General features: G+C 53.9%; 2 protein-coding genes across 3 annotated transcripts in view; both read left to right on the top strand.

Annotated features, from left to right (window-relative positions):
- Positions 1 to 3,348: 3,348 nt before the first annotated feature.
- Positions 3,349 to 7,150, top strand: ZBTB32 (zinc finger and BTB domain containing 32). 2 transcript variants are annotated; one of them, XM_039850119.1, is made up of 6 exons: positions 3,349 to 3,506; positions 4,565 to 5,547; positions 5,801 to 5,874; positions 6,015 to 6,083; positions 6,209 to 6,370; positions 6,552 to 7,150. In XM_039850119.1, the coding sequence occupies exons 2-6, from the start codon at positions 4,616 to 4,618 to the stop codon at positions 6,839 to 6,841; spliced, it is 1,527 nt and encodes a 508-aa protein (XP_039706053.1). In that variant the 5' UTR covers positions 3,349 to 3,506; positions 4,565 to 4,615; the 3' UTR covers positions 6,842 to 7,150. The 2 variants fall into 2 exon arrangements, with proteins under 2 accessions (XP_039706053.1, XP_039706054.1); XM_039850120.1 differs by lacking the exon at positions 3,349 to 3,506 and having other exon boundaries at positions 4,183 to 5,547.
- A 958-nt stretch (positions 7,151 to 8,108) lies between these two features.
- KMT2B (lysine methyltransferase 2B) overlaps positions 8,109 to 12,614 on the top strand; it is a 22,099-nt gene continuing 17,593 nt past the window's right edge. Inside the window, 3 exon segments of the mRNA XM_039850213.1 lie at positions 8,109 to 8,480; positions 9,597 to 9,669; positions 9,910 to 10,089. Of these exon segments, the coding sequence (XP_039706147.1) occupies positions 8,124 to 8,480; positions 9,597 to 9,669; positions 9,910 to 10,089 (610 nt within the window). The 5' untranslated portion in view covers positions 8,109 to 8,123.

Below are 12,614 nucleotides of genomic sequence, written 5' to 3'. Positions count from 1 at the left end.
GGAAGAGGTGTGTTAGATATCCTGCTCTTTAGGAAATCACCCAGGTTGTCTTTACTGAAGATCTTTTTATACTTATGAGGTAGGATGTTATTTATATTCACTCAGCTTTTCTAGCTCTACATGGTATAAAAGCTTTCAGGGTGCTTTCATGTATACCCAGAGTTCTTAAACCAAGGTTAGGAAATGCAAGGGGGTGGTCTATGAATGGATTTCAAAGGCCTGTGAACTCTTGGAAATGATAAGAAAAACTATGCATGTTGGATTTTTTAAGGAGATGGGGCAAATGTGGTCACAAAGATAATCGAGAAGCAATATTTAACCTGTCTAGGGATGGGTTTCAGAGCAGTCTGCGAACCCGTCATTCATATGTAAACTGGAATGAGAGTCTACAATTTTCCGATGTAAAGAGTTGACTCTATGGCTTACATTTTCAAAGGGATGGCGACCCCCTAAAAGATTAAGAACTATTGAAATAAAGCAGGCTCCCACATTACTAGAAATGAAGATTTCCCTTTTTCTTCCCACACCTGGCATTGGCACACACTTCAAAGGATCTCACATACAACGCTACATATCCAAGCTCAGTCTACATTATCCTTACACACAGTCAGGGCCTAGGATGTTACATTAGTTCCACAGTTCACTCTCAGGACCATAGACCTAGGGTTGAGGCCCATGTAGGCCCTGGAAGTGGGCTATTTGGGACAAGGAGTCCAGAGCATGGTCCAGAATTGAGGGGCACAGGTTCCAGGTGGGTACTTCCTAGATGCCCTTGGGTTAACCACCTCGATTTATGTACAGAGATGTGTTCCTGGGAAGAGTGAAAAGTTCATAGAATTTTTCTAAATCTAATCTTGTTTAGCTTAGCTTTGGAGGTAGTCAATATTAAAATAAGATAAAGGGATTTGTTTTCATAAAACAAGTAACTACTCCTCCAATTGGCTTATTCTGATGATATAATTTTAATTATAATGTTTAAAGAGAATCCATACTTGTATTGCTGTTGATATTTTTATAACAAGCTGGATTGTGCCTGAAGGGGCTCATTGTCAAGCTTACCAGTAAGCATAAAAAATACCGTATTTCAAAGTTTATTTAGTAATATGAGTATTATAAAGGACTGAAAGGCAAAAATCATACCTCCTTTTCCCACATATTTCTCTTCCCACCTAATCTCTCCTACCCACTCTACCCTCTCCCAGGGTGTAGGCTCGTATCCTCATAACTTGTGGTTTCCTGGCTCCACCCTACCAAGTCAGCTTGGGAAGTAGAAGGTGGACAAAGTTTCTGAGACTGGGAAGGGTAGACCTTTCAAGAATAGAAACAGCACTGTCCCTGTCATTCCAAGTCAAAGTGCTATTTGCTTCTGTCACTGCTCACTCAGTACAAGATGACTTGGGCTGTGCAGTCAAGAATGGAGGGGAAGTTCTAGAAGGGCCTAGAGTGTCAACAGCCTAAGGGCTGAGGTGGAGGGGACCCTAGAAATACCTCTAAGTGGTGATCTCTAAAGTGATATCCTTAGATGGAGTAGACACTAAGTGGGAGGCAAGATGGGGGCTATTGGTGACTGAGTGGGGAGTCCCCTTGCCCCTTCTGTTCTCTTTCTATATTTCCTAAAAGCTCATGGACACTCCCTGTCAACTATATTTGGCTTATAGAAGATGGTGCCCTTTGGGCATAGTCTCCAACCTCTCTTGATCATCAATGAGCAAACCACGCCAGTGGGGGCGCTGAGTCATAAAAACATGATATAGGGAGGTGAGGGGGACCACACTCCACTGGGTGGTGATGTAATCTTCCAGACTCCCTCATGGCTTTCCTAACTTATTCCATATCTTCAGGGATTGTGTATTTCTGTGTTGGAGGATGTTTTCCTCTGCATACGCATCAGGGATTGGTGCTTTTAGGTGTCCAGGCCAAGTGTCTTTTATATAGGTCTCTAATGAGTCTCTGGGTGTGGTGGTGTGAGGAGTTAGAAAGCTCAGAAATGGAAAACATTTAATGTTCAGAGTAGCAAATGAATACAGCTTGCCCATTTGCATTTTCCCTTTCATTCTGACTCATCTTCCCCTCTCCCCAACCTATTATTGCCCCTTCACCAGCTCCACCCATTGGCACACCCTGTCTGATCTAGGAAGGGTTAACACCTGCCTGCACCCAAACTAGAATGAGGTGAAAGGAGGGCATGATAGGTCTGAAGAGAGAGAATAGAAGGCTAATCTGAACATTTTGGGATCCTGGAGCCAAGGGGAGAAATAGGAGTTTAGACACATAGTATCTGAGTCTAAGAGGGGGCCAAGATCTAAGGGAGAAGCCTAGCGGGAAAGACTGTGTTTTGTCACCCAAGTAGCCTACCAGTGCCTGACTTGCTTATCTTCCAATTATTTATTGAGCATATAAGATATGCCAGGCACATATCATGATTTATCACTCACTGAACGAATGAAAATTTACCACAGAATGAGGGATAATGGAATAACAACAACGACAACAAAACAGAAAAAGAAATTTGAATTTCTCAGACCTCATCCTTTTCCCAGGTTAGAGTGCTAAAAGTGTGACAAGAGGGGAAATCTCTGAGGACCTTGACCCTTTGGGCAGGAAGTGAATGAAACCCCGGAGTCCTGATTTCAGAGAAATGCCATGTGTCATCAACCCAAGAAAAGGAGTTTTTCTCTTCGAAGACCACCGCAGGCCCTTCCTGGGGTTGCCCCCTTCAGAGTTTGATAGGAGGATCTGAGTCATTCATACACCCAGTCCCCAGTAGTGGCCCAGATGACAGTGGTCATTCTCACAAAGCAGTCAAGGCTTCCTGGTACCAAGTCAGACATGCTCCTGGCTCTCTTTCATTCTCTCCTTGAAATCCAGATGTTTCAGTCATTTTTACTTCTAAAATAGTAGAAACAGATTCCAGCTGCTAGAGGTCTACTGACACCTCTAAGAAACAGAACTAATACTATTCAAATGTCAATATTAAAAATATTAATATTCAAATATCGTTCAATTATTATTCTAATGTTAGCGGCTATGTACTGACAAGCCACTTTCACATTCATCATTTCACTTAATCTTCACCCCTACCTCCAAATGAGATAAGCAGAGGTTAACCCTATCATGGATGAGGTAATTGAGGCTCAGAGTGATGACTTGCCCAAGGTGACTCAACTAGTAAATGGCAGAGATGAGACTCAAAGGCAGGTTTGGTTAGTTCAAAGTTCTTGTTGCCTCAGATACATTTCTTTGACTCTAGAAGTTCAAATGAAATAATGAGACAGGTTAGGAGGCAAATGCTTGGCTTCTGGAATTAGAGGGAGTGGTCTCTTCTGGAGGGGATGAAGCAGAGCCAGGGGTATAAAATCACTCCTCGTTGGGGGACACTGGCAGACTGATACTTGGACACCCAATGGAAGACTGTGAGGTCAGGGGCGGGGCTAGCTGGGGTGGGGGCAGGCGGGAGCCCAAACAGCAGTTCAGAACATGCGGTGTCCAGGAGGAAGCTAGAACTGGTGAGTGGTTTCTTCTCTCTAGCTGAGACTTTCTTCCTACTATACCCCTCTTTCTGTCCAACCTGTAGCCCCCTCCTTGAGGTGTCCAAGTAGTAATCCTCCATCCCACAAGGGTCCTTACAGTGAGCCCATACCTAGGAACATGCCTGTTCCGCACTGAGACACTTGCGTCTGTCTCTCTTTACCTGGGTTCCCAGTTCTTTTTAAAAGACAATGTGGTGGTTTTGATGTGTAATAAACTTCTGCATTGTTGGGTTGTCTTTCTATTCTTCACTTCTGGCTTATGAAAAACAAAATTAAACTATCTCCTTATCTTAACCTTGAAAAGAAATAGCCTCTCCCTTTACAGTTCTCATTTCCCTTTCTCTCACTTCCTCAGGGGTCAGTCTTCTCCAAAACCTCTCCATCCTTGGGTCGAGAGGCTTCTCTCCCTTGTGGCTTCTGCATCTGCTCTCTTAACTCACTAGATGAGTGTCTTTGGTCTCTCCCAGCTCCTTCTCTCAAGATGTGTTCTAGAAGCTTCAGCCTCAAGGAGCCTCCTGCAGCTATGATCCCTCTCTTGCTGCCCTTTCTGCCTCCCAGTACCCTCAGCTCCACATGATGGGCTTGCGTGGGGAAGACGCGCTAGCTCTCTAAACTCTCCCATGAAGCCGTGTCTTGCTCTATCCCTAACTGGCAGGACTGCCTGGGTCTAATGGTGATCTCTTTGTCTGGAATGAGAAGAGCCTGGCCTACTCAGAGGTCTTTCTCTGCAGAGGGGATCAGAGAAGCAGAAGCATCAGTGTCTGCTCTCTTGTAAGTCAGAGATTGCCAATTGGCAGAATCCATGTATATTAGTCTTACGCCCACTATTTGATATAGTTAACTGCCAGGTCTTTGCTCTTTAAGTCCTGAATTTGGTCTAATTTCCATTCTCTTACCACCCCATCCCCACCCCTGGCCCATTATGATCTGGGATAAGTTCAGGTCCTTTCTTGGGTTAGTTTATTAGCTCCATTCAGGACAGAAAGCTCTGATCCAGAACCAACAACTCACTCTTTCTCCCCTCACCTCCACAGGCTTGAGAATATGCTGTTCCTCTCTCCTCTTTCCACCATGGATCTCACACTATGGCCTTTCTCTCAGAACCTCTGAGACTGGTACCCACGCAAGGCACAATGCCTCTGTCCCCAATAAGACTGCCTAGCCCCTATGGCTCTGATCGACTGGTACGGCTAGCAGCCAGGCTCTGGCCAGCATTATGTGATACCCTGATCACTGTGGGGAGCCAAGAGTTTCCTGCTCACAGCTTGGTGCTGGCAGGTGTGAGCCAGCAGCTGGGCCGCAGGGGCCACTGGGCTCTAGTGAAAGGAATCAGCCCTTCCACTTTCGCACAGCTTCTGTACTTTGTTTATGGGGAGAGTACAGAGCTGCAACTTGGAGAACTGGGGCCCCTTGAGGAGGCTGCCAGGGCCTTGGGGGTGCAGTCCTTAGAAGAGGCATGCAGGAAGGCTCGAAGAGATGGGACCAGAATAGAGCTGAATCCCGGGCTGAAAGAACATCAGGAAGAGCCAGAGAAACCTACAAAGAAGTCTAAGAAAAGAGTGGGGGGCCTTGGAGAACAGAAACCAGAGAAGTTTGTTAGAGCTGGTGAGAGAGAACAGGAGACGGTGCATGAGCACAAGCCACCAAGACAGAGCCCTGAGACGGCAGAGGCAAAGCAGAAGGGCCAGGGGGAGCAGATGAGATCAGAAGAGAAACTCAACCAATGCCCTGTTGGCCATGCAACAGTAGATGGGAAGCAAGAAGTGATCACGTGGGTGAAAGATAGTCCAGGGGGCTCTGAGGAAAGTCTGGGGAAGTTCCCTGGCCCCCTTCCCCCACCAGGTACCCTTGAAACCAACATCACCTCTAGGCCTTGGTGGGCTGAGGCCCCTTGGTTGGGGGAGGGACAGCCTTCCCTGTGGAGCATCCTGCTGGTGCCGCCTAGATATGGCACTCCCTTCTCCCATAGCACCCCTATCACTGCAGCCTGGCAAGAGGTCTGGCCTCGGGACCAGAGGTGAGTGAAGGGCCTAACGGACCCCTGGCTGGGAGGGAGCGGTTCAGGAGAGGCTGTGGTGATGGGTGGAAGGGCATCACATCTCTTATCCGTACTGTACATTTCCTGAGCTGGAGATGGGACAAGAAGCTCCCACCACAAGGGAAGCCAAAGCTCAGCCCCTGAGAACTCACGACACCTCCCTCTCCAGGAAGGGGCTGATCAGGATCTCAGGTTTTGACAAGGCTGTAACTCTTTCCCATCCCATCCCCAGGATCCCACTGTCCCTGAACCTCCACAAAGGGCTTTGGAGCCAGAACCAGTTGGCCTCCTCCAGCCCTACCCAAGGTGAGCCCCTCACTGCCCTGCATAAAATCTGTAACATGGTATCTCTCCTGGGGCTGGGGCTGGGGCTGGGGCTGGGGCTGGGGCTAGGGCTGCAGCAGTCCAGCCTGAACAGGGCCCCTACTTCATTCTGTTCCCTCCAGGTCCCCTCCCCCAGGGCCCCACACAACTCAGCCCTGGGGAGACAGAAAAGACTGATCAGAGGCACACAGGTAAGTAGGGTGAGGAAGCTTTTGCCTCAGCCCTTCTGTAGTCCCTGATGTCTTGCCTGGGTGTTCCAGTGATCTGGCTCTGGGATTCCCAGCCCTGCCTTCCTTTGCCATCTCTGTCCCCACAGGTGCACTTGCAACCTGTGTGGGTCATGTGGGCACAGCAGGCCACCCATCACACCACCGACCCCTTGCCCCTCCTGCTCGGTCTCGGCCTTATTCTTGTTCTGTCTGTGGAAAGAGGTTTTCACTCAAGCATCAGATGGAGACACACTACCGAGTCCACACAGGTATGGGCACCCTGCCCAGTGTAAATTGTCTGCTTCTGTCCAAGCACCGGTCTGCCCGCCCCTAAGTCCTTCTGTGTGCCAGGCTCCCATGCAACTCCCTTGTCAGGTCGCCCAAGTCAACCCCTACGCCAGCCTTCGCCCTTTTTTTTACTTCACCGGCCTTCCCTTCCACCCGTCCTAGGAGAGAAGCCCTTCTCCTGTAGCCTCTGTCCTCAGCGTTCCCGGGACTTCTCTGCCATGACCAAGCACCTGCGGACACACGGGGCCGCACCCTACCGCTGCCCTCTGTGCAGAGCCGGGTGCCCTAGCCTGGCCTCCATGCAGGCGCACATGCGCGGCCACTCGCCCAGCCAGCTCCCACCCGGATGGACCATTCGCTCCACCTTCCTATACTCTTCCACCTCCTCCTCCTCCTCCAGACCATCCCCGGCCTCGACCTCTCCCTGTAGGCCCCCTTCCTCCTCCACCTGACGAGATGTCTGTAGCTTCTTTGGCTTCAGCCAAAGAATGAAAGAATGAAAGACGGGCAAGCAGGCTGGCTAGGCTTCGGACCCGTCACTGGGGCTTCGGATGCATAAAAAATTCGGCTCTAAGAAGCGCCGCAGGAGGGGCGCCGAGAGCCTCTCCCCCAGATGACCACGGGCCGCAGAAGCCTGGGCCAGCGATACCGTGTGGGGTGAAGGCAGTGAAGTTTGCATAAGTGAAGGTTAACCGTGCGGGGGCTGTTGATTTCATCACCAAAATAAAGCGTTTCCTGTGCCTTCCTCAGGACAAGCCGAGTCCAGACTTTGGTCTGTGCGTGGGGACCGGGGAGGCCGCAGCCTTGCCTCTAGTCCTGTAGCGGCCCCTGGTGGCCGTGCGTCCGTTGTTTGGCGCGGCAGCCACCTCCTCCATCACCTGGGGTTCCCTGTCCTCCCCCGAGGGCAGCGGGCCGCGAGGGCTCGGTGTCCAGGCAAACTTAGCAGCAAGCCCTGTGGCGAGACTATAAGAACCCAAGTTACTGCCCCTTCCACAGCAAGCAAAGGCGCGCGGCGTCTGAGTTTGGGATTCCTGGCCCGAGGCTGGAAAAGAATGCGTGTTCCGCCCAGCTTTTGGCCACTCGCCTCCTCTCCTTGAGCACAAGGACTGCAGGGCCGTGGCTTCCGTGGCATCTTTCCTCCACACTGCGCGTAACAGCGAGAGGTCTGACTGTACCTCGAACTAAGACTAACCGTTGGCCGCCGCCCCTTCCCCAGCCCACGCCTCCTGCAGTTGCGAACTTCGTTTCCCAGTGCCTTGGGGGGGGGGCTCTCAGGATCCGAAGCCCCATGCACCTTGGGAGTAGTAGTTCATGCGAGCCGGTGGCCTACACAAGACTGACGGGAGGAGTCTGGGGGCGAGAACCACACCTTCCGGCGGCCCGAGAGTTAGCTTGCTTTCTGGGTGAGATCTCACTCTCCCACTCCCGGCGGAAGGAGCGAGGCGCCTGGACTACATTTCCCTGAGGCCCCTGCGCCTCGCCCCTCTCCCGCCGCGACGCGGGCACTGTGCTCTTCAGGCGCGATCTAAGGTGACGGCCGACCGGCCTCGGACTCCCGCTCCCGTGATACCCCGCGCGTGGCCCGCCCAGCCCCCAGCTCCCGCCAGCTTCGCGGCGGCGCTAGTTGTTGTCGTAAGCCGCAGCCGCCCCGCCCCTCACTTCCCTCCCCTCCCCCCGGTCCTGCGCACGGGCCGCCCCTCCCCCTGCCTCCCCGGCCCCTCTCACGGTGCCAAGATGGCGGCGGCGGCGGGCGGCGGCAGTTGCCCGGGGCCTGGCTCCGCGCGGGGCCGCTTCCCGGGCCGGCCGCGGGGCTCCGGCGGGGGCGGGGGCCGCGGCGGACGGGGCAGCGGGGCCGAGAGAGTGCGGGTAGCTCTGCGGCGCGGCAGCGGCACGGCGGGGCCGGGCGGAGCCGAGCCCGGGGAGGACACGGCCCTACTCCGTTTGCTGGGGCTCCGCCGGGGCCTGCGCCGTCTCCGCCGCCTGTGGGCTGGCCCGCGCGTTCAGCGGGGTCGGGGCCGAGGCCGGGGCTGGGGCCCGAACCGTGGCTGCGTGCCAGAGGAGGAGAGCAGTGACGGGGAATCCGATGATGAGGTGAGGCAGTCCGAGGCGTCCCCGGCGCCGGGCGGGGCGGAGGCTGGGGGCTTCCAGGGGTCTGGGTGGCCCCGAGGAATGACGTGGGGAAGCGGCGTCCTCAGGGCCCCTGCGGAGGGAAAGGGCCCTGGAAATAGTCATGGGAAGAGGTAGGCTGTACGGAACTGTCGGTGGAAGGGGCCTCTGCAAGTGGATAGAGAAACCCAAGCTACACCTGGGAACTTGGGCCCGAGGCAGGTCCTGCTGAAGTGTCCTGGGCTGATCCTTCTTGGTAGCTGGCAAAGCTAGGGCAGTAGAGGTTTGGGCGAGGAGGCTATGGGGACTGCATGCCCAACCAGTGGTGGTTGACAGCAGCAGCAGCGTGGCTTTAGTGGACCCAGGTTAGGGTTCTCTGGATCTTACCTGTAATCCGCCCCGCCCAGCCTCATAACTTCTGACACAGCCCAGGTTTCACCAGTGCCCCATTTCCTCTTCTGACCTAAAGTAGAGAGAGGGTAGAATGGTGGAGGGCTTCCTCATAGGGGCACAGGTTGGAAAGAAATGGAATGAAGGCTGAGACTGGGCAGGTCAGAGTTCAGCTCAGAATTTATCCCCAGCTTCAGAAAAGACAGGAAGGTGTGGATTGTATTACTGAGGACAGTTTATCTGAGTGAGGTGATAAACCTTTTGATAAACCTCTGTGATAAAGTATTTCGCACACACAGACACCACACTCGGATGGTCTTATTCCTATCTTCATTCGGGAAGAGACTGTGGTTCATGAGGGTGTAAATGGTCCTACTTTTTTCTGAGTCTGATATGAGGGAATCTGAGGGTTGCACCTCCCTGGCCTGAGAAGACCCTATTCTCTTTCCTTCTGGGCCAGCGAAAGGATGGCAGCGCCAGTGTGGTCTGGCACAGGAGATGGGAGTTCAAAATACCCTGTGTTTCCATCCCTAGGGAGAGACCCTGTTTTTCCCTCTCCTCACCTTCTAGCCTCTTTAGTTCTTTTGTAAATAGGCAAGGGTACATTAAGGAGGAAACTGGGGATTGTCCTCGATACCTTAGTCTCAGGTGGAACAAGGGTTTTGGCACTGACTGCTCTTTCTCCCCTCCACCCCTGGTCCCCTAAATCAGGAGTTTCAGGGTTTTCATTCAGATGAAGATGTGGCCCCCAGTTCCCTGCGCTCTGCGCTCCGGTCCCAGCGAGGTGAGTAATGGGGAAACTCTACCTCTATAGCTTTACAGCAATGTTTTTCTTGCTCTTTGTGTCAGTTCTTCCCTGTTGCAGTCTCCATCAGTGACCGAGTGTTTTCTGTGTTCACAGCCTAAGTTAGGCCGGGCTGTGGGGGAAACAGACAAGTAAGACTTAGTCCTGGCCCTCCTGAAACGTTTTCCTCAGTCCACAGGGTTGGCTTGACCCATCTCCCCACACCTATTCTCCTTTTAGGTCGAGCCCCCCGAGGTCGGGGCCGCAAGCATAAGATGACCCCCCTTCTGCCTCCTCGCCTAGCAGATGTGGCTCCTACCCCCCCAAAGACTCCTGCCCGGAAACGGGGTGAGGAGGGTACAGAACGAATGGTGCAGGCACTGACTGAACTTCTCCGGCGGGCCAGAACTTGAGGGCAGTGCCAGGCCTCCACCCCCCGTCGGTCTCGAGGGCGGCCCCCAGGACGGCCAGCAGGCCCCTGCAGGAAGAAGCAACAAGCAGTAATGGTGGCAGAAGCAGCTGTGACAATCCCCAAACCTGAGCCCCCACCTCCTGTGGTTCCAGTAAAACACCGAACTGGCAGCTGGAAGTGCAAGGAGGGGCCTGGCCCAGGACCTGGGACCCCCAAGCGTGGAGGACAGTCTGGGCGAGGAGGCCGTGGAGGCAGGGGTCGAGGCCGAGGCGGGCTCCCCCTCGTGATCAAGTTTGTTTCAAAGGCCAGAAAAGTGAAGATGGAACAATTGTCCTTGGGGCTTGAATCAGGTCAGGGTCAAGATCAACATGAGGAAAGCTGCCAGGATGCCCCCCAAGGAAGAGTCGGACCTGGACAGGGAGAGGGCCCTTGCTGGAGCAAGGAACAGAAGTTGAAGGAGGAGGGAGAGGAGGTGAAAGAAGAAGAGAAAGATGAGGAGGGGGGAGAGAAGGAAGAGAGAGCTGTAGCTGAGAAAGAGATGATGCTAGCTGAGGAAAAGGAAGAAGCAAAGCTGCCCTCACCATCTCTGACTCCTCCAGCCCTCCCTCCCAACCCTCCATCCCCCTCAACATCTCCTCCATCCCACTTTGCCCTCCACCACCACCCTCAGTGACCCCTCCCACCCCACCATCCTCCCACCTCCTGCTCCCAGAGGAGCAGAAAATCCTCCTCCGTGGTCCCAGCTACATGTTCCAGGAGCGGGCGGCCTCCCAGGCTCCAGCCAGCGGCGGAAGCAGGGAAGCTGCTCGGGGCAGGGGCTGAGGCACCCTCCTCCCCGCCCAGCAACACCGCCAGGAGGCCCTCTAAGGAAGACAAGCCCCACTGGCCTTTAAAGCACCTTTCCTGAAGAATATCCAGGCAGTTTATTGCCCAGTGGTGCAGTTTACTCACGATGTCATCAGTTTTGATTATGGATAAGACCCCCCAAACCTCTAAGGTGGGTCTCACCTACTCTCTTGACCTCCGTTGCCAGATCTCCCACTCATCCCCAAGGCCATCACCATTTCTCCACCATGTGCCCCAGCCCCCTGTCACCCCAGTGCACTCCTGAAAAGAGCTGATTCTATCCTAAGAGACACATTTAAGCTGGACTGCCTCACTGACCGGAACTGCCCCTCCTCCCCCTGCTCCTCTGTGGCCCCACCCCCACCCCCTGCCCTGTCACTCATCCTGGGAGGCCCCTGCTCCCTTGGGGCCTCAGACACTACTCCTCCTCTTGGAGCCCCTGAAGCCCCTGAGCCAGAGCCTCCTCCTGCTGATGAATCTCCAGCTGAGCCTGAGCCACGGGCAGTGGGCCGCACCAACCATCTCAGCCTGCCTCGATTTGCCCCTGTGGTCGCCACCCCAGTTAAGGCCGAGGTGCCCCTACCTGGGGCTCCAGCTCCAAGCAATGGGCAGCAGCCTCAGGCTCAGCTACAGCAGTCCCTACAGGCCTTGCAAACCCAGCTGCTGCCTCAGGCACTACCACCACTGCAGCCACAGCCACCATCACCACTGGAAAAAACTCGGATTGCGGGCCTGGGTTCCTTACCACTGTCTGGTGTAGAGGAGAAAATGTTCAGTCTCCTCAAGAGAGCCAAGGTGCAGCTGTTCAAGATTGACCAGCAGCAGCAGCAGAAGGTGGCATCTTTGATGCCGGTAAGCATGGTACTTTGGCCAGGCCCCTGCACCTAGTCATCCAGCCTTAATTCCCTGTAATCCCTTAACCTCCTGCCTCCGTAGACACTGTTTAGCATTGCAGGGAACCCTCAGCCAGTCCATCTCGTCCCCCAGCTTCCTGTGTTCCTTCCCTGGCCCCATCTTTCCTCACTTTCTAATTTCTGACCCTGTTTGTTATTCCCACAGCAGCCAAGCCCTGGAGGGCAGTTGGAAGAGGTCACGGGGACTGTCAAGCAGGTCTCAGATAGAGTTTCCATCAAGTCTGAAGATGAGTCGGTGGAAACTAAAAGAGAGAGACCATCGGTATGGGTTGGGAAGAGGGCCCTCTGAAGAAGGCTGGTTGCAGGAGTACAAGCAGCAACTCCCAGCTTTTATTTCTGGTTTCTTTTCCCCCAGGGCCCCGAGTCCCCTGTGCAGGGTCCCCGAATCAAACACGTCTGCCGTCATGCTGCTGTAGCCCTGGGTCAGGCCCGGGCCATGGTGCCTGAAGATGTCCCCCGCCTGAGTGCTCTCCCCCTCCGGGATCGGCAGGACCTTGCCACAGAGGGTAGGGTGGGTGTGTTGTGGAGAGATTTGACACTTGTGTCAAGTCTGGGGCAAGCAAATGCACCAGGAGCCTAGGCGAGTGGGAGCCAAGTTGGGTGCTTGGGGCTAGATGGCAGGTGCTAGGTCTTAGACAAGGTGAGTTTGGGGGCATGTGGAACCTGAGAACTGTAGGAAAGTGGTGGCCAGAGGGCCAATTGAATGAGGTCTAGGAGAGAACGAGGAGACGAGGTAGAAGGCCTGGTGGCTTTGTGGCTCCATCCCCTTCTCT

Source organism: Pteropus medius, unplaced genomic scaffold, assembly GCF_902729225.1.
Source record: "Pteropus medius unplaced genomic scaffold, Ma_sr-lr_union100, whole genome shotgun sequence".
Lineage (NCBI taxonomy): Eukaryota > Metazoa > Chordata > Mammalia > Chiroptera > Pteropodidae > Pteropus > Pteropus medius.
This window is presented reverse-complemented; position numbering and strand designations above follow the sequence as displayed.